The 20,327-nt window shown below is 41.3% G+C and overlaps 1 protein-coding gene across 3 annotated transcripts in view; it reads left to right on the top strand.

Moving 5' to 3' along the window:
• Nucleotides 1-20,327, top strand: part of STK32A (serine/threonine kinase 32A) — a 143,822-nt gene that overhangs the window by 33,502 nt on the left and 89,993 nt on the right. For 2 of the 3 annotated variants that reach the window (XM_008255186.5, XM_051843477.3), the window contains exons 3-4: nucleotides 3,701-3,756; nucleotides 4,847-4,998. In XM_008255186.5, the coding sequence (XP_008253408.1) occupies nucleotides 3,701-3,756; nucleotides 4,847-4,998 (208 nt within the window). The remainder of the gene's footprint in view (nucleotides 1-3,700; nucleotides 3,757-4,846; nucleotides 4,999-20,327) is intronic. The other variant, XM_089336035.1, reaches the window with a different exon arrangement.

Below are 20,327 nucleotides of genomic sequence, written 5' to 3' on the forward strand. Positions count from 1 at the left end.
ATTTTGTCTTCCTATAAACTCTAATGAGATTTAATATCATTTTACCCATTTTTTTCTGAAGTTTTATGGTTTTTAAATTAATTAATTTGAAAGGCAGAGAAACAGTGAGGGAGAAGGAAGGAGAAAGATCTTCCATCTGCCGGTTCACTTCCTAAATACCCATAGCAGTTGGAGCTGGGCCAGGAGTTAGTAACTCCATCCTAGTCTCCCATGTGGGTGGCAGGAACTCAAGTACTTAAACTATCATCTGCTGCCTCCAAGGGTCTGTATTAAGAGGAAAGTGTAATTGGGATCATCAGAGCCTGGGTTCAAACCGAAGCACTCTTCTGGGAAGCAGGCATCCCAAGCAGTGGCTTTTCCATTGCATCAACACCTGGCCCATCACCTCCATTTTATAGGTGCAGAAACAGAAGCAAGATTGCACGGCCATTAGGTGTCGGATATGGGATTTGGACTGAGATGACTGCATCCAGCGTCTGTGCTTTTCAGCTCAGGGTTAGGCAACGTTTCTTTGAAGGGCCAGCTAGCAAACATGGTGGGTTTTAATAAATCCTCTGTTGCATATTCATTTGTTAAATGATCATTTAAAAATTTAATAACCAGTCTTCGCTGATAGGCTATTCAAAAACAGGCTGCAGGCCCATTTTGGTATTTACTGCACATTTTGCTCAAAGCTTTAAGAGCACAGTGGATATGCTGTTCTGTGTGCCAGTCTGACATGCCAAAATACTGGTGACGAATCCATAGTTCGGGGGCACGCATTTGCAGCACACCTGGGACACCCGCATCCAATATCAGAATGCCTGGTTTGTGTCCCAGTTCCTCTTTTTCCTATCCAACTTCCCTCTAGCATATATCCTGGGAGGTTGCAGATGATGGCCCAAGTACTTGGGTCCACATGGGAGACCAGGATTGAATTACCCAGGCTCCCATCTTGTGCCTGGTCCCAATCATTTAGTGCATTTTGGGAGTGAACCAGCAAGTGGAAAAAACAAAGATCTCAATTTCTCTTTCTTAAATAATATAAGATGAAAATAAATAAATAAAAATCAAGAAAACAGTCATCCTCAATTCTGACTTCATCTGTTTCTGTCTCTCTCTCTCTCTTTCTCTCTCTTGTGAATTTTTGGATTAGGCTTCCTCGTACTTGGTGATCTACTGTTGGACATTTGAGAAGGGACTGTCAGGAATGAATAAGAGCTTCTGTCCTTCATTCGCTTTGAATCTGTCACTGGCTTTATTCCTAGATTGAATTTTCACACCTGGCAGTGACTTTAGGTAGTGTGATATTGGCCTAGAATGTATTCTTTCTTTAACTGACTAGACTTAAATGCATAAAGAAGTTGCATTATCTCTAATACTGTAGGCCTGACATTTTTCTGCAAACTGACATTTGCAAGGCCACAGTAACTTAGGCAGTTCTGCTAGTATAAATTTACCAAGAATCTGACATATAATTTTTAATCTTTTTCATTAAGGATTAAAATGGTTTATAAAAGGACATGGTTCATGCAGAGGACTCATATCACAATGGAACATTCTGCTTTCCAGGTACCTGCTGTTTGCTTGGAGATTGAGAATGCAACTACAGCACTCTAGGCTAGGCTGCTAGTGAAGAAATCAGTGCATTACTGAATATACTCAAGATAAAACCCTGAAAAAAAGGATGAAACCTTGGACTTGCAAATACATGCTGGTCAGATTTTTTTCTTGACATTCCCACTGTACATGATGCATTATCCAAACTCATGTAATGAGTGTAACAGTTCATTGATTTTAATATTTCAATAAGAAACACAAATAAAAACTTATGAAAATGAAACATTTTTCAAATTATTTTTACCACAACCCAGGTTAAAAAGTACACCAGATTTTATATCCTGATATTTCAATAAACATATAAAAATGGAAATAAAAGTTTAGGGACAATGCTTCTCTCAATAGATTAGCAGCATTTCTGGTATTTTTCTCTTCTATCTTATGTCACTTAAATTTTAATGCTTCTTCTGAGTGCTGAATTTATTGTGTTTTATAATTTGTTAATAGCCTGACTCACAGTTTGAAAAACAGTGCCACTGAAGGTACAAACGCTCACAGTGCTCACATTCACAAGAAACAATTGTGTTGACCTCCTTGTCTAACCTAACAGCCCAGGTTGATCTATGTACTGAGAACTAGCCCTGCACAGATCACTGTGCGAGGCTCTGCGGCAGAGAGTAACACCTCCGGCTACCTTAGTCAGAAGTGTTCTGAGGCGGCCAGGACACCAGGGTAGCACCATGACCTAAAATCTCTACCCTCATCAAGGTTCTGCTCCAGTGATTAACAAGCTCAGAGATGTAGGAGCCGGGTCGGTAAGTCCCTCACTTAGGTAACTATGCTAAGCAAGTAAGGAGTTTATTATTGCTTCCTAGGTAAAGGTGTTTTCTTCTTACCTAGAAAGGTCAGCTCAATTTTTAGAGATGAAAAGGGAGGCTTAAAGGATCAGTATTTTGAGTTCAGCGCCAGGGTTACTGAGAAACAGCTGCACACGATTGAGTGGGGTTTGTGCTAGAACAAAATGGGAATTCAAGAGAGGAAGTGATGATTGAGTCATGCCATAAAAACGTCTGACAGGACAGACTGTGTCAGAGGTGCCCTTAACCATCTTTTTCCTTCAGGGTGAGCTAATCTAATTATTGTTGACAAACAAGGCAGAATGGATGGGGTAAAGAGATGAGTGGTAACTCCTTGTGCTTTGCAATCTTTTCTATTCAAACTCCTAAAATTCCTTATATGGAGTTTTACTCATTGAAATCCTTTTTTTTTTTTTTAAAAAAAAAAAAAAAAAACTAAGAAATAAGGTCAAATAGCTTGTCAAGGTCGCCAGAGCAAGGAAGTCAAGACTGTCACCTCTCTGGGAGAATCTGCATTTTGTTCTTCGCATCACCAAGCGTTTCATGTGCGCACACCATGAGCCCATGCTACCTGTAACTAAACACCTACTGCTTCTTACTTCTGGGAGCTGAAGCATTAGAGTGGCAGACATGGAAGGTGCCCTCCACCTCAGAGCACATTCAGTAGATTCTACACTCATACATGTGCTCATCATGAGAGATGCCCATCTTGGGGAGCAGCTCATTCTATAAATTCATGGGTGGGATAGATTTCTGCTTAGAGAAGTTGAGGTTGTGTATATACAAAGAATGGTTACAAGGACAAAACAGGCAAGGAGGAAGAATACTTCTAAAATGCCAGTCCTCAGTACAGCTGTATGTGCCCAGGACCAGGGTTTCCCATGATCATTCATCTTCAGAGATGCTACTCTTGACCTTGCTGCCTGTGTCAAACCTCCTGTTACATGTCCGTAGAGCCCAACACCTCCCCCTTCTTCACATCCAAAAATGAGTTTTCCATTTGTTTCTATGGCTATTTAATCCGTAAGTCTTTCTCTTTATAGGACACTGACTTAACTATAGGTTTATAAGTTTAGCGTTTGCAATTTTTCACCATTGTTACCATCTCTCCAGCACTAAACACTATGATTAATTCATAAGTGTTCAATAAATCATTGTTGGATAAGTAAATTAACATTTGAAGATATTTTGGCATGTTGTTTTTCAACAAGGTGCTTCTGTTTAGCCCGATCTTGATTACTTATTAGCTACTAAAGAGCAATTCCTAAGCACTCATGATGTTTTTCTGTTTTGTTGTTTTACAGTCAACTTTGACCACTTTGAAATTTTGCGAGCCATTGGGAAAGGCAGTTTTGGGAAGGTGAGAACCATATGATTAATTACCAGCAGGTTAGGGAGCTCAGCAGCTGAGTCTGATAGCGCTCAGCTTATTGAGTGATCAGGATTACAAGGAAGGATAATTTAGAGAGGTGTTGTATGATGGACTGTTATAGAATTGTTTGAAGAAAGTGTTTGAAGAAAGCATGACAGTTTGAAGAAAGTGTGACATCAAGCTACATAATGAACATATACTGTTCTCAGAATTATCACATTAAAATCAAATCTATCTATTTTCATGAAATTTAAGACTTTTCTCTGTACCTTGGAGAAGATTGAGATTTTAGAGTTAACTTTAAATTGTACTGGCTGTACCTCCAATAATTGTTGCCAATGTAAGAGTTAATTTTTTGCATGTCAGAAATAAGCCACCTAATTTTTTCCATCCCTTTACCGGGGTACCATGTTTTTGGTCCTCAAAAACCTGCCCTGGAAAAGATACATACTTAAGTTTTGAGAAGAATCTTCTAGATTCAAACCCTCATATTAGTTCTCAACGGAGTCATATTTTAAGGGAAAATACTATTTCACATTTCCATTAAATTTCATTGAAAAATCATCTGCTGTCTATTTTAACAGATATTATATGGACCCTTAAAGGGCAACATCTTTCAGAACCATGAACTGATGCTATTTAGTTTTTCTCCAGGCCTTGGAGTCCTGTTCAGTTCTCCAACCTGTGGTTGTAAGCAGCAATTCTCTGCACAGTGCTGTTTGGCTTGACAGCTTAGTCACGCGTGTTCCTGTCACTCAAAGCGGGACTAAGAATCTTGTTTGTTATTGGAAGAATTCTGACAAGGAGACAGCTATTTTCTTCAGAATGCTGTCAAAAAAAAAAGCCCAAAGCAAAAAGAGGCAAACTTGTTTGAGACAGTGGAGATTCAAGAATTGATAGGTTGCATGGGGAAGACAGTAAGATTTGTACTCTGAAATTGGACCAAAGGAAACTTTAACATCAGAGGATCTGTAAGGGCTAAGGCCTCCGAGCCATGCTGAAGAACAGCCGTGCTTTGTCTCACCTTGCCATGGTTCCTCATCTCCTTAACCGCTTCTCACTTGGGTTGCACTGTTAGGTCTGCATCGTACAGAAGAACGATACCAAGAAGATGTATGCAATGAAGTACATGAATAAACAGAAGTGTGTGGAACGCAACGAAGTGAGAAATGTGTTCAAGGAGCTCCAGATCATGCAGGGCCTGGAGCACCCCTTCCTGGTGAACCTGTGGTGAGTGACGGCACCGGGCCTCCAGATGGAGACATTGCCCCTTCCTCCCCAGCCCCTGGTCTACTCCGCATCTCGATTTCTAGGTGTGCCTCGGCAAGGCCCTCGAGAGGACCATGCCCTTTCTTTGATTTATGTGATGAAATCCCTGATTTCTTTGATTTTATGATGAAATGTTTGTTACATTGGCACCAGTACTCTATGGTTCAGTCATTACAGTTCTGCTTATCCTGGAGGCCAATATATTTTTAAAAAACATCATAATTAACAAGGAATGAGTTCAGATGTTTATTATTCATTAGATATTTTTGCCCATAAACTGTGGGGCCAGGGACTTTGGGTGCAAAGTATGATCTCTCTGATTGGCAGAAGGTTGATCTTTGGGACTTGTACAAAGGACTTAAGTACTTTCTCAAAATAATGGGCAGTGTGTTTTTTCCCTGTGCACACTTCTTAAGCAGCCACTTATATACCTGTAAGATGAGAAAGGATGGGTGCTGCTTTTTCACCAAATGTTTTAACAGGGCTGGAGCTAACTTAGGTTAGCGGCTAGACATTAAATGATCGTGATCTGCTCTCAAGGCCATTGCCATAATCCAAGGCTTAGAAATTGGCGAAAAAGATTGTGGTATCTATTACCTCCTGCTCCTCTCTTGTGCTTTACGCTTTTCATGTCTCTTCCTCTACATCTTAATGCATCCATTATGTTAAGAGCCAGTTCTTAAAGCTAACTCACTGTGACTGTTTTAAATATGCATACCAAGCAGTTCTACTTACCAACAAAGGCAAGAAAAGAACTTTATCTGGAGGATGCTAATGGAAAAGTAATGGAGGTTTCACTATGTGTCTTGCGACATCCTTCTGGAAGAATCAATGAATAAAACTAGCCTCCACCCATCTTTAATTACTACAATTCACTTAATGTATAACTTGCACAAAGCTTCTATGCCACAGTTGAAAGGAAGATGGTTCCCTGTGACTTGGAAATAGGCCTATTAGAGCTTGTGCACTGCTCAGACATGGCAGTGCGATTCTGGCTTAGCCTGCTTGTATTTAATCAGTATTTCAGAGTGGCCTATTCAAAATGCTGCCACGTAAGAAGTTAAAATGGATGCAGCTCTCTGCCTTTGTAATCATCAGATTGCTTTTTTCCCCTCTTTCTGCATCCTAAGGAGGATGACAGGTTACTGTCATGTCAGAGCCTCCCTTTGTTCACAGTCACATTTTTTTTCTTCAAAAGTTCAGTCCACGAATTTTCTCTTCTCAGGGCCAGGAACCCTTAATAAGGCACACAGGGCACGTTGCCCTTTCATGTTCAGCTCTTATAGCTGTGGGCAATGTTGATTTCATCTATTCTTACTTTTTTTTAAGATTTATCTATTTATTTGAAAGGGAGAGTCAGAGAGAGGCAGAGGAGGAGAGAGAGAGATTTTCTATCCACTGGTTCACTCCCCAAATGCCACAATGGTCGAAGCTGGGCCGATCTGAAGCCAGGAGCCAGGAACTTCTTCTGGGTCTCTCAGGTGGGTGCAGGGGCCCAAGTACTTAGGCCACCTTTTACTGCTGTCCCAGGTCATAGCAGATAGCTGGGTCAGAAATGGAGCAGCCGGGACTTGAACTGGTGCCCATATGGGATGCTGGCACTGCAGATGGTGGCTTTACCCACTATAACACAGTGTCAGCCCTCTTACAGTTTTTTTTTTAAGATTTTTTTTTTTGAAATTCAGAGTTACAGACAGAGAAGGAGACACAGAGAGGGAATCTTCCATCCACTGGTTCACTCCCAGATGGCCGGTGGCCAAGGCTGAGCCAGGCCATATACAGGAGCTCAGAGCTTCATCCAGGTTGCTCATATGGGTAGCAGGGGCTTGAACACTGGGCCATCTCTTGCTGCTTTTTGCGGGCCATTAGCAGGAACTGGATTGGAAGTGGAGCAGCTGGGATAGAAACCTGCACCCATATGGGATGTTGGCATTGCAGGTAGTAGCTTGACTAGCTACATCACAATGCCAGCCCACTATTCTTATGTTCTTAAATCATGGGTTTATGAGACTTTAAGCTGGCCAAGACTTGGGGATGTTGCTATTTGCCCATGTGGTGTCACTATAGACAAAATTCTGTTCTCCGTGCCTGCTGACCTGGTGAGAACATGAATATTGCAGTCTTTCCTTCTTCCCACTCATGTTGACATTCACAGAATACTGGACATCATTATGATTGACAGAAGACAGGGAATAGAAGAGCCTACAGCCCAGTGATTCTACACCACGCTCATAACTGGAAACTAGAAGGGGAGCATTCTTATATGTATAACAGAAAACATTTTTGTCTTTCAAATCCTAAGATAAACCTTTATAGATCATCATTATTCTTGCTAGTAAATATTTCCTGCCTTAGCAATACAGCACGGCCAAATGAAAAACAATCATTCTTCAACTATTAGGCGTCTTGCTGTGCTTCTGAAATGATTTATCATTTTAAGTCACAATGTCATAAGATAGTTAATGTATATAACCTGATTTTTTATGAATGAAATTAAAGTGTTATGCACAGTGGCCAACACATAGTAATATTTCTTTAACGAATATTAGTTCTTTCCCTCCTTACTTTTCTATGAAAGTGCAGCATACTTATTTTTAAGTCTTTATTGATTTATTTCCTTTGAAAAGCAGAGACAGAGAGACCTCCTATCTGCTGGGATCTACCAGATGCCCAAAAGGCAGGAACTCAATCCTGATCTCCCACATGGGTGGCATTGACCCAAGTACTTGCACCTTCACTTGCTGCCTACCTGGGTGCACATGAGCAGGAAGTTGTCCTTAGTGTGCTGTACATTGAGATTTAATGCTATAACTAGTACTCAAACAGTATTTTTCACTTTATGGAGCAAACTGTTGAAATCTTTACTTAATGTATGCTAAACTGATCTTCTGTATATAAAGAGAATCGAAAATGAATCTTGATGTGAATGGAAGGGGAGAGGGAGTGGGAAAGGGGAGGGTTGTGGGTGGGAGGGACGTTATGGGGGGGAAGCCATTGTAATCCATAAGCTGTACTTTGGAAATTTATATTCATTAAATAAAAGTTAAAAAAAAAATTAGGAGAGGAGCTATGACTTGAACCTACACACTCTGATATGGGATGGAAATATCCCTAATCACATCTTTATCTGCTGTGTTTCACACTTGCCCAAATATGAGCATTTTGAACTTGCTTATTACTATAGTCCAATATGGACATCCAAAGAATCAAAGAATTGTGCTTTGCCCCAATGCATCATGGGAAGTTCTGTGTGCCAATGAATGAATATCTACCACTCATTCTTCCTAAGAGCCTGTATTGCTTTACTTTGATTTTCCATCTCATTTTGCAAATCAATCAAAAACCAAAGGTTCTCCAATATATTATGTAAAATTTAATCAAGAGTTTACATCATATGCTTAACTATTAAATTTACCTCCGCATCCCCAGAATCTTAGAGGCTGGTTTTCATTCTTTTTGTACTTTATATCAATGGAACAGATTTCTTGTATTTCATATACACAGATTTAAGGACATAATGATGCTTCCTCCACACCCTCCATCCCTCACTCACTCATTCCCTCCTTGTCTTCTCTTTTCTTTCTTGTTTTTCTTTCAATTTTTGCAGTGACATGTTTTCAATTTCCTTCATGATCACAAAATTAATCCTACACTCAATAAATAATCCAACAGGTAGAAAGTGGAAAAACTACTGTTCCTCAGGAGTATAGAGCAGGGCTATAAGCAATAATCAAATCTAAAAATGTCAATTTCACTCAAAAACGTTACTTTTTTCTACTATATATTATTTAGCACAAATCAGAGATAACATATTTGTCTTTTTGGGACTGGTTTCTCTCACTAAACATAATGGTCTACAATTTCATCCATTTTCTTGTAAATACAGGATTCAATCTTTTTATGACTGAGTAGTATTTCATCAGAACAACAGCTGGGTCAAATTCATGTGTTAGCTGTTGTGAATTGAGCTGCTATAAACATGAGGGTACAGATAACTTTTCTGTATGCTGATTTCATTAACTTTGGGTAAATTCATAAAGTGGGATGGCTGGGTGATATGGTAGATGGAATTTCAGATTTATGAGGAACCTCTATAACATGTTGCATAGTGGTTATACTAGTTTACATTCCCACCAACAGTGCATTAGGCTACCTTTTCTCCACATCTTCACCAGCATTTGTAATTTGTTGATTTTTGCATGATAGCTATTTTAACTAGAGTGAGCTGAAACCTCATTGCGTTCTTTATTTGCATTTCCCTAATGGTTTTTGATCCTGAGCACCTTTTCAGGTGTCTTTTGTTGGCTATTTGTATTTTATCCTTTGAAAAATGCATGTTCGTATCCTTAGCCCATTTCTTACCTGGATTGTTTTGTTGTTGTGGAGTTTGAGTTCTTTGTATATCCTGGATATTTATCCTTTATAAAATATATAGTTTGCAAATATTTTCTCCCATTGGATACATTGCTTCTTCACATTGTTGAGTGTTTCCTTTAATGTGCAGAAGCTTCTTAGCTTGATATAATCGCATTTGTCATTGTGCTGTTACTGTCTGTGTTTCTGGGGTCTTATCCACAAAGTCCTTGCGTATGCCAATGTTTTGCAGTGTTTCCATATTAGGGTTATATCCTTGATCCATTGTGAGTTTGTGTAGGGTGTAAGAGAGGAGCCTTGCTTCATACTTCAGCATGTGGACATCCAATTTTCCAAACACCATTTGTTGCAGGGACTGTCCTTTATCCAAGGAGTGATTTTAGTGTATTTGCCAAAGATTAGTTGGATGCAGATGTGTGGATTAATTTATGAGGTCTCTAGTCTCTTCCATTGGTAAACGTGTCTGTTCTCATGCTAGTACCAACCTATTTTAACTTCCCTGAAATATGTCTTGAAATCAGATGTTACTATATCTCCAGTTTTATTTGTATTGTTTCGAATTACTTTAGTGATTCAGGGTCTCTTGTGATTCCATATGAATTTTAGGGTCATTTTTTCCTAGATCTGAGAAGGATGTCATGGTATTTTCATTGATATTGCAGTGAATCTATAAATTATTTTGGGTAGTGTGAACATTTTGAAGATACTAATTCTTCAAATCCATGAATATGGAAGATTTTTCCATTTGTTTTTGTCTTCTATTTCTTTCCTTAACGTTTTGTAATTTTAATTATAGAGAACTTTCACATCATTGGTTAAGCTTATCTGAAGATACTTGAATTGTTTGTAGCTGTTGTGAATAGCACTGATCTTACAAGTTCTTTCTCAGCCATGGCACTGTTTGTATATAGAAAGGCTATTGATTTTTGTGTATTCATTTTATATCATCCAAGTTTGCCAAACTCTTAGGAGGTTTTTTTTTTTTTTTTTTTTTTTTGACAGGCAGAGTTAGACAGTGAGAGAGAGAGAGACAGAGAGAAAGGTCTTCCTTGCGTTGGTTCATCCCCCAAATGGCTGCTACAGCTGGCGTGCTGCACCAATCCGAAGCCAGGAGCCAGGTGCTTCCTCCTGGTCTCCCATGGGGTGCAGGGCCCAAGCACTTGGGCCATCCTCCACTGCCTTCCCAGGCCACAGCAGAGAGCTGGACTGGAAGAGGAGCAACCAGGACAGAACCGGCACCCCAACTGGGACTAGAACCCAGAGTATCAGCGCCTCAGGCAGAGGATTAGCGTAGTGAGCCATGGCACCGGCCAGGAGTTTTGATAATCTTTTGTTTCCCTATGTATAGGGTCATGTCATTTGCAGACAGGGATAATTTGACCTCCTACTTTTCCATTTATATTCCTTTGATATCTTTGTCTTGTCTAATGGCTCTGAGTAAAGCTTCCAGAACTATATTGAATACTAATGGCATCCTTGTCTGGTTCTGGATCTTAGTGGAACTCCTTCCACTTTTCCCCCTTCAATGTGATGCTGGCCGTGGGTTGTCAAATATTACCTTGATTGTGTTGAGGTGTTCCTTCTATACTAACTTTTCCTAGTTTTTTTTTTTTAAATCATGAAAGGATATCATATTTTATCAAATGCTTTCCCTGCATCTATTAGATAATTGTGTGCTTTTTATTTTAACTTGGTTAATGTGATGTATCAAATTTATTGATTTATGTTGAAACAACTCTGCATTCCTGGAGTAAATTCCACTTGGTCCAGATGGATGATCTTTTGATGTGTTGTTGAATTTAATTAGCTAGTATTTTGTTGAGGATTTTTGCATGTTCATCAGTGATATTTTTCTATAGCTCTCTTTCTTTATCTTTTTCTGGTTTTAGAATTAAGGTGTTGCTGGCTGATAAAAGGTGTTTGGGAGGATTCCCTCCCTTTCAATTGTTTGAATAGTTCAAAATGATTATTGGGGATTATTTTTCTTAAAATGTTTGGTAGAATTCAGTGGTGAAGTCATCTGGGCCTGGGTCTTTGTTTGTAAGGTCTTTATTACTGATTCAGTCTCCATCTTGGTTACTGGTCTATTTAGGTTTTCTATGTGTTCATGTCTTAAGTTTGGTAAATTGTGTATATCCAGAAATCTATTATCCATTTCTTCTAGATTTTCCAATCTGTTGGCATATAGGTATTTGTAGTAATTCCTGATGATTCTTTTTATTTCTGTGTTATCTACTGTAACATCTCCTTTTTTAATCACTGATTTCATTAATTTGAATATTTCTTCTCATCTTTTTTTTTGGTTACTTGCAACAGTGGTTTATTAATTGTTTTTACTTTTTCAAAAATCAAGCTCTTCATTTCACTGATCTTTTATGTCATTTTTAAATTTTGTATTTTGTTTATTTTTCTCTAATTTTCATTCATTCCTCCTACTCATTTTTTTCCCCTGTTTCTCTAGATCCTTGAGCTGCATTGTTAGATTATATGTTTGACGCCTTTCTGATCTCTTGTTGTAAGCACTAATGTCTATAAACTTTCCTCTTAACACAGCTTTTGCTGTATCCCATAAGTTTTTTTTTTTTTTTTTTTTTTTTTTTTTTTTGTGACAGGCAGAGTGGACAGTGAGAGAGAGAGACAGAGAGAAAGCTCTTCCTTTGCCGCTGGTTCACCCTCCAATGGCCGCCGCTGCAGCCGGCGCACCGCGCTGATCCTGGCAGGAGCCAGGAGCCAGGTGCTTTTCCTGGTCTCCCATGGGGTGCAGGGCCCAAGCACCTGGGCCATCCTCCACTGCACTCCCTGGCCATAGCAGAGAGCTGGCCTGGAAGAGGGGCAACCGGGACAGAATCCGGCGCCCCAACCGGGACTAGAACCCGGTGTGCCGGCGCCGCAAGGTGGAGGATTAGCCTATTGAGCCACGGCGCCGGCTATCCCATAAGTTTTGATATGCTGTGCTGTCATTTTCATTTGTTTTCAGGAATATTTTTATTTCCAATTTGATTTCTTCTATGACCCACTGTTCATTCAGGAGTATTATGTTAAGTTTTCAGGTGATCACATTTTTTTAGAGTTTCTTATGCTGTCAGTTTCCAGCTTCATTCCGTTGTGGTCAGAAAAATATATGGTATGATTTCAATTTTTTGAATTGGTGGAGACTTGTTTTCTGGCCTTGCATGTGGTCTGTCACATAGAAAGTTCCGTTAACTGATGCAAAGACTGTGTATTCTGTAACTGTGGGATCAAGTATTTTGTAGATATCAATTAGATCTGTTTGGTCAGTAGTGTAGAGTAGCTCTGTTGTTTCTTTGTTGACTTTTTGTCTAGTTGATCTGTCCATTGATGAACTTGGGGGTGAATTCCCCCATTATTATTGTATTGGGGCCTATGTCTCTGCCCTGCAAGCCTCCCCATCCGGGGAGAGAGTCACCCCAGCTGCCTGCCCAACAGATGTTGATGGGCACTCCACTTTGGCAATCTGAGTCCAGCACCTTTGTGGTGGAGAGTGAGCAACATGTCCTCACTTCATGGACTTAAATGGGCACCCAGGCCCCTGCTGACGGCCAGACTCAATGTCTGTGAGGACTGTGGATTTATCTGTGTGACAAAATCCACCAGTGGTACAGACCGCCACAGCCTCCATCTATATTACGAAGATGATTCTTCCTCCCTGCTGGTTGGTAGGCGCATTGGTGGGAGGAAGGGAGGAAAGTAATGGGCTGTTCTTTCGCAGGGTTAGGTGGCTCTCTGGCCCCCACCAGCACTTCAGACCATACTCAAAGTCAGTGGGGGGGGGGGGGCTGCCACAGTATCAAGTGGTGTGCGGGCTGCTGGAAGTTTCTGGAAGCTCACTCTGAGAAGATGGCATCCCTACCAGCCACTGGCTGTGGGAGTCGTGGGCAGCGTCCTGTTAGCATCTGTGTGGCTGTACTATTCCGGGGAGAGATTGCTCCCCGGAATCTCTGTTCTTTCTGTAGACTCCACTGCAACCATCTCTCCAACCATCCCCTGGGAACATGGTTGCTCTCCTGTTCTTCCGGTGCCTTCCTATGCTAAAAGTCAGCATCTCTTTCTTCTATTCAGCCATCTTGCACCTCCCTTTTTTTAAAAGCAGGTTTTAAATTAACGTGTGTGTGTGTGTGTGTGTGTACAGGCATAAACATATAAGTAGGTATGCCATCGGAAAACTTCTCTGCCCACTGTAGTCAACTTGAAAAACAAAAATCACACAGAGAAGTGGAAATTCTCTGACAATCTCCCCACCTGGAAACCATCACCCTTGACATGTGGGTGTGTGCTGTCCAGCAGAATGTCTGTATTTGGTTTTCTGGTTTGGACCCTGAATTAGCCCCATTCATTCCTTCATTCATGTATATATGTAGTGAGCAGCAAAGATAAGTTATAATTAGTTTAACTAGGCTTGCCAGATATAATGCAATGTATACAGTTATACTCAAATTTCACATAAACAACCAATACTTTTTGGCATATCTCGTAAGTATTGTAGGAGACATGTTTTTACTGCAAATTATTATTTATCCTAATTTCAAATGTAACTGGTTGGGGCAGATATTTCGCACAGGGGTTAAGATGCCACATGGGACACCCACATCCCATATCGAAGTCCCAGGCTCTGCTTCTTATTCTAATTTCCCACTGTTGTGTGTCCCAGGAGGCAGCAGATGATGGCTCAAGTCCCTGCCACTCACATGGAAAACCTGGACTGAGATCCAGGTGCCTGGTTTAGATTTGGCTCAGCCTTGGCTGTTGTGAGCATCTGGAACTAGCAGATGAATGATCTTTAGATAGATAGATAGAAAGATAGATAGATATAATATATGTATAATATTCTTTTTGTCTACTTTCCAAATAAAATGAAAATAAATAAATAACCTTTTAAAATTCCTTGCCCACCTTAAAAAGTTTACTGCTTATCTCATACTTTGCTGGCTCTGACAAATGTAATGATAACGGAGACCAATACCACGGGAATACAGCAGAGACAGGAGTGGACAGAGACCTTATCTGCCAGATGTTAGCCACAGCTGGGAGAGACGGAGACTCATCACATGGCACAGGGACATGGGAACTGTGAGATGCGCACAAAGCACCAAGCACCAGGTGCTGGGTGTGCAGTGTTGAGGGTGTGTATGTTGTGAGTAAAGAAGTTAACCTGTCTGGGACCTGGTGGGTCGAGGGGCAAACACAGTGAGAATAAAGGCTCCCCGGACCTGGCCCCACTCCTGATGCAGGGCACCTTAGCAAGTGAAGGCTGCCAGACCGGGCTGGCATCCAGGAAGCGTAAATAAAATCTTCCTGTGAGTCCCTCCCGGAGGGGCTGCTAACAAAGCCCTTGGCAACACAAGGCCTGAGAGCAAATAGGCCCCAGCCGTCTGTCCCCAGGGCAGTCAGCTCCCAGGTGGCCTTTGTTAATTGAGATGAGGCCTGCAGCTGCCTGCTCCTCAGCTGCTCCTCAGCCCCCCCCCCCCCCCCCCCCCGCCCCTTGTCCCTGTGAGCAGAAAAGGTCCAGGTGTGGCTTCAAGACATTGGAAAACAAGATCGCCTGTGTTTTAGATGGAATGGACCACGTGTACGGGGAGTGCGGTAGCGGGTTCTCTCAGACAGCTGAGCACAGCGCAGTAAACGGGTTCCCTCATCTGTGCTGGGAGCGCCTGTGGGATCCTAGGCTGAGAGCCAGAGGTGCCTGAGAGCCCCGGCGTCAGCCCTAAGAGCTTCCCCAGCAGGGACGCCCCACTGCCCTGGGCTTTACGTTTATTACCTAATTTACTCATTCCAGCAGCCTTAGTTGATGGAGATTATTATCCCCATCTACACCCGAAGAAACTCAGGCTCCGAGGCGAAGGATTTTTCCAGATTGCACAGTCAGCAGTGGGCAGAGCCAGGACTCTAACCCAGAAATCCTTCTGTCAAAACCCCTGCTCTTCCTGGTCCACCGTACCATCTCCTAGAGACATTTGGTGAGGCTCCCTTACAAGATATATAAGGGAGAAGAATGTATTTTCCTTATTGTTTTTTCATATCCCACAGGTATACAAACTCCATGAGGCAATCCTGTGTGTAGTTTTTGTTCACTGCCTCATTGTTCATCTCTTACAATGGTGCCCAACACATAGTAAGTGCTCCAGAAACAACTGTCGAATGACTTGCATGAAGTCAGTGGTGAGACCAGGACTCTGGTTCCTGGTTACTCTTTTCTCACCCTACCAAAGCCAACTTTCATTCACTCACAAACCTACTCTTATGCAATCATGGCCACTCAAGTTCCTTGGCAGGTCCAGATCCCAGGTCCTCAGTTTGACTCCTGCTCCATGACTTGGTCACAGTGTGAATTAGGTTAGTTACATTAGATATGTTGCATGGATTTCTACTCTATAATTAAGAATAATAGCAATACCCATGCCAGAAGGTACTGCTACGAAGGATTAGAGTACACATATCAAGCACACAGCAGGTGCTTAATCAATGATGACTAAACAATTGGGTGAAGCCCTTCCCTGAAATGGGATATTCTCCTTACTCCATGGCCAGAGGATTCTTGAGTGAACAAATGTACCCCAGCTTGAGCTAGCCTGGGTATTAGAAAGTCTTTTGTTTCATCTTAAATATTTTAAAACTCGTCTAATTTTTTGCATATAATAAAGTATGAAAACACAGAAGGTGCTAATGAGAACAATGAAGACATATTTTATCATCTAGAAATTTCTGTTCATGTATGCGAGATTTTCAGCTGTAAATGAGTATTATGAAAAAGCTATATCCAGGCATTGTGGCCATTTGGGGAGTGAACCAGTGGATGGAAGACCTCTCTGTCTCTACCTCTCTCTGTAACTCTGGCTTTCAAATAAATTAATCATTAAAAGAAAAGCTATAAATAGATTTGAAAAACTTTTGCACCTCAATAAACTCATCTTTTAATTGCACATTTTCCGGAACTTTCTGAAGTACCCGCATGCTTGTTTCCCATGGCTGCTGTAATGAGTTACCAGAAACGTGGTGCCTTAGATGATATAAACTACCTCACCATTCTGGAGTTCAGAAGTCAGCAATCAGATAGTCGTTGCAGAGCTGTGTGAATGCCGGAGGCTCTAGGGGGAGAATCTGTTCCCTGAGGCTGCCCAGTCGTGGGTGGCCACTTGGAATCCTTCAGTGTTGGTCCCTTTCTTTACCTTCACAGCACACTTGAAAGCTCTCTGGCTTTCTGCTCACTCTCCCATCATTTTCAGTCCCATTGTGATTTCGCTGGGCTCAGCTGCCTAAGGCAGGACAGCCTACCCACCTGAAGACCCTCCGCTTCATCACATCGGCAGAGTCCTTTTGTCACATAGAGCAATGCAGTCCCTGACTCCGGGAACTCGAGTGTGGACATCTTTGGGGGGATATTATTCTGCCTGTCCCAACCACCGTGCATGTTTTAGTATATTTCTTTTCTATTATTTTCTATTTTCAACATACTTGATGTTTTCCTAGCTATACAATTCACAAGCTTGCTTATACCAGCAACATTATCGTTGTTTTCTCATCTGTTATAATATTTTAGAGCAGCTATAAAGTTCGTAAATCTTTTATAAGCAATTTTTGTTTCTTCCTGGTTGAAGTTTATTGTTTGGGTCCTTAGGAGACCTGAGTCTTCTGGGATGGCAACAGAAATGCAATGAAGCCCAAATTCCTTCAAGTTTCAGGGGAAACCACACAAATTAGAAGTGGCAGAGATGTAAAAGATCACTCTGTCAGGTGTGCCTTCTCTCAACACACACATACACACAAACGCAAACAATGCAAAATCCTATAAAAAGAAGAAACTTAGGAATCTTCAAGAACTTTCTAGTGTTGCTTGTAAGTTGGGAATTAGATATATTGTTATCAAGTTTTGCCATGAAAAAAAAAAAAACTGTCCTAAAACTTACTGATGCAAAACATTAGGCATTTATTTCTCAAGATTCTGTAAACTGGACAGGCAGTTTTCCTGACCTGGACCAACTTAGCTAACACTGAATAATATATCAAAGTCATCCATCGATTCTTGAGACTAGGTAGGGCTGGTCTAGTCTTTCTCTTCTGCTCTGAAACTAGCCCTGGCTTCTTCACATGGTCGGGGGAGGGTTCCTGGAAGCAGGCAGGTGTTTGCTTCTTGAGTGAGTCCTTTTCCAGCCTCGGGCTGTGTTCTGCTTCCTAATGTCCCATTGGCCAGAGGAAGTGTGAGATTCAAGGGGTGGAGAAATACGGCCCACCTCCATGGAAGGGCATGGTAAAGTCAGTGTCTCCAAAGGCCAGGCAGAGGAATCCCTGTGGCCAGCTTTGCAAACAACCCTCCGTAGGACATGGAATATTTTTAAACAGTCAACAAAATTATCAAGTAAATGGTAGAAATTGTAACTAAGAATTCAGAGTTATGTGAGGTTATTGAGTGCTCTTAGCTTTGCGAAAGGCTTCAAGGAAGAATCTGCCCTTGGATATGACCCTGTTAGCTATGGGAAGGCAGAGCAGAGACGAGGGTAGTCCCTGAAGAATTAGAACAGGAAGCAGTATTACTGTGTGGCCAGTACGGAGCAATGGTTCTCTTTAATGTTGTTGACTGCTGGACGACTGCACAGGACACTGTTCAGTATACAGACTTCCACTTACTTATTTACTCATCCATATTAGAAAGGTTTCTTTTTTGAAAATAACACTAGGACCCATAAACAATTTTGAGTTAAAAAGAAATCTGTGGCAAGGAAGTGGGGTGGCTGACAGATTCAGAGGTAAAGCTGAAGGGGCAGGTGTCAGGAAGGTCAGGACAAAGGCAGCTCTGGGAACCCAGGTGAGCAACTAATTGATGGGCTCTTAAGGCTGTCTGGGCTGCGATGAATCCGCTCCAACCAATTTTCTAACCTTCTGTCACCTGCTCAAGATGCAGAGTCCTGGGAGAGAATCCAGCCAGCTTTGTTCAGAAAACATGCCAGCCCCTTGACCAGAAGAAAGAGAAAAACAAGGAATGACTTCTGGGTTGCTGGCCTGAGCAACTTGGATGACTGTGTTAGTCATGGAGATGGGAAATCCAAGGAGCAGATCCACTGTGAAGATCAGGAAAGTCTTAAGTCGTGTTAGTGTTGGGCTGCCTCTTAGTAGTATACCATCACTGCTTGCAGTGACCGTGAAGCACTACATACAGAGCTGTTGAATAGGCAGTGCATGTGGAGTTCAGAGGCGTCCAGGACCCAAGGAGAAGCCCTAAAAGGAGACCCATGGGCTTGTAGACACCGTGGACGCCAGCAGCTGAGGGCGCACCTCTGCAGAGAGATGAGGAGAGCAGAACTGAAGGCTAATGCTTCAGTCAGTCCTGCAGCTCTGGGATGGGAGGGCGATTCTGGGAACAGCCAGAAAGCCAACCACCAGGCTAGCGCCAAATCGGGAGAGCCTGGCATCCTGCCATCTAGAGAGAAAAGTGGTTCAGCCAGGAAGGAAGGCGGAGGATTTTAAATGCTGCTGAGAGGTCAAGAAGGAGACAATAAGTGAGCACTGGCTTGAGGAGATAAATCCTGTGACCTTTGCAGCAGTCAGCTCCGAGTGGGAGGACCAGATGCTGCAAGTGGCATCTGCATGAGAAGATCGGAAGTGAGAGATTTTATTGTGGGGGGCAGGGTAGGTACGAAGTGGATTTTGAGATTCATCCACATCGCCGTCTCTCTAATACTCCATTGCCTGAGTATCCCCCGACTGATTATTACATTTTACCATGATGGACATGTAAGTTGTTTCTAGTTTGAGGCTTTTACAAGAACTGCTGCTATTACCATTCTTATTTGCATCTTTCGGTAAACAAAAGTGCATATATTTGGGGGTATAAATGTACAAGTTCATTCACTGGTTCCTCCAATGTACACAGGGTTAGCTGGTAAAGAGGTTGTTAACAATCTATGTGCACATCAGCAAGAGGAGAATTTGAAGCACTCTGAAGCCTCACCAACACTGCAGCTTGTCAGTCTCCTCAAAGTCGCTCCAGCAAAGGTGTGATAGTATCTCATTGTGGCTTTCCTTTATTATTTCCCTGGGGACTTGTAAGTTTGGCTTGATTTTTATACATGTCCTAGCCATGTAGAGACCTCTTTTGAGAAGTTCTTATTTGAGCCTTCTGCTAATTTTTCTATTGGGTGTCTCTGTTTCTCAAGTATCAGTAAATGCTCTTAACATATTCCTTATACAAGTATTTCTTTAATATAAATTGTTTGCCCCACCTGAAACCTACCCTGTCTCTTTTTTCTCTTCTTCTTCCAAGAAAAGAAATTTTGAATTTAATTGTGGTGCAATTTATCAATAACTTCCTTTGGGGATCATGATTTCTGAGCCCTGTTTAAGAATATTTAGCTGTCCCAGGTGGAAATATTCTATGCTGTGTCACAGAAGCTCTGTTGTTTTAGCTTTTACAATCAGATCTACAACCCAGGGTCATTTTCCCCATATTAGTATGTTAATTACTAATTAACTAAGTGCTAATAACTAATTGCTACAATGTCATTTTTGAAATTTATTATTTCCTTACCACCACACAGTACCATATTTGTATTAATCAAGTCACCAAATATGTGTGATTTTCTTGATTTTGTTCCATTGACTTAATTGTATACTCTTCAGTATTTATTATACTATCTTTATTTATTTAGTAGTTTGATTTTTTTTCTTTGGATTTTGTTGTTTGCAGTTGACCCTTTAATTTTCCATATGGATTTTATAATTAGGTCATTAATTTGTATTTGAAAGCTGCTAGCCTATATAGTGGGTTTTCCCTATAATGTATGAGGTCATCAGTTAAGAACAAGGGGTAGGAGGAGGATAGGAAATTGTGCAGTCAGTCTGTGAAGCCAGTGAAAGAGAAGCAGTGACTCTTATAGGAATAGGAGTTTTTAAATATCCATTTTAAG

The sequence above is a fragment of the Oryctolagus cuniculus genome, chromosome 6 (genome assembly GCF_051225735.1).
Source record: "Oryctolagus cuniculus isolate XC-2025 breed Fujian yellow rabbit chromosome 6, ASM5122573v1, whole genome shotgun sequence".
Taxonomy (NCBI): domain Eukaryota; kingdom Metazoa; phylum Chordata; class Mammalia; order Lagomorpha; family Leporidae; genus Oryctolagus; species Oryctolagus cuniculus.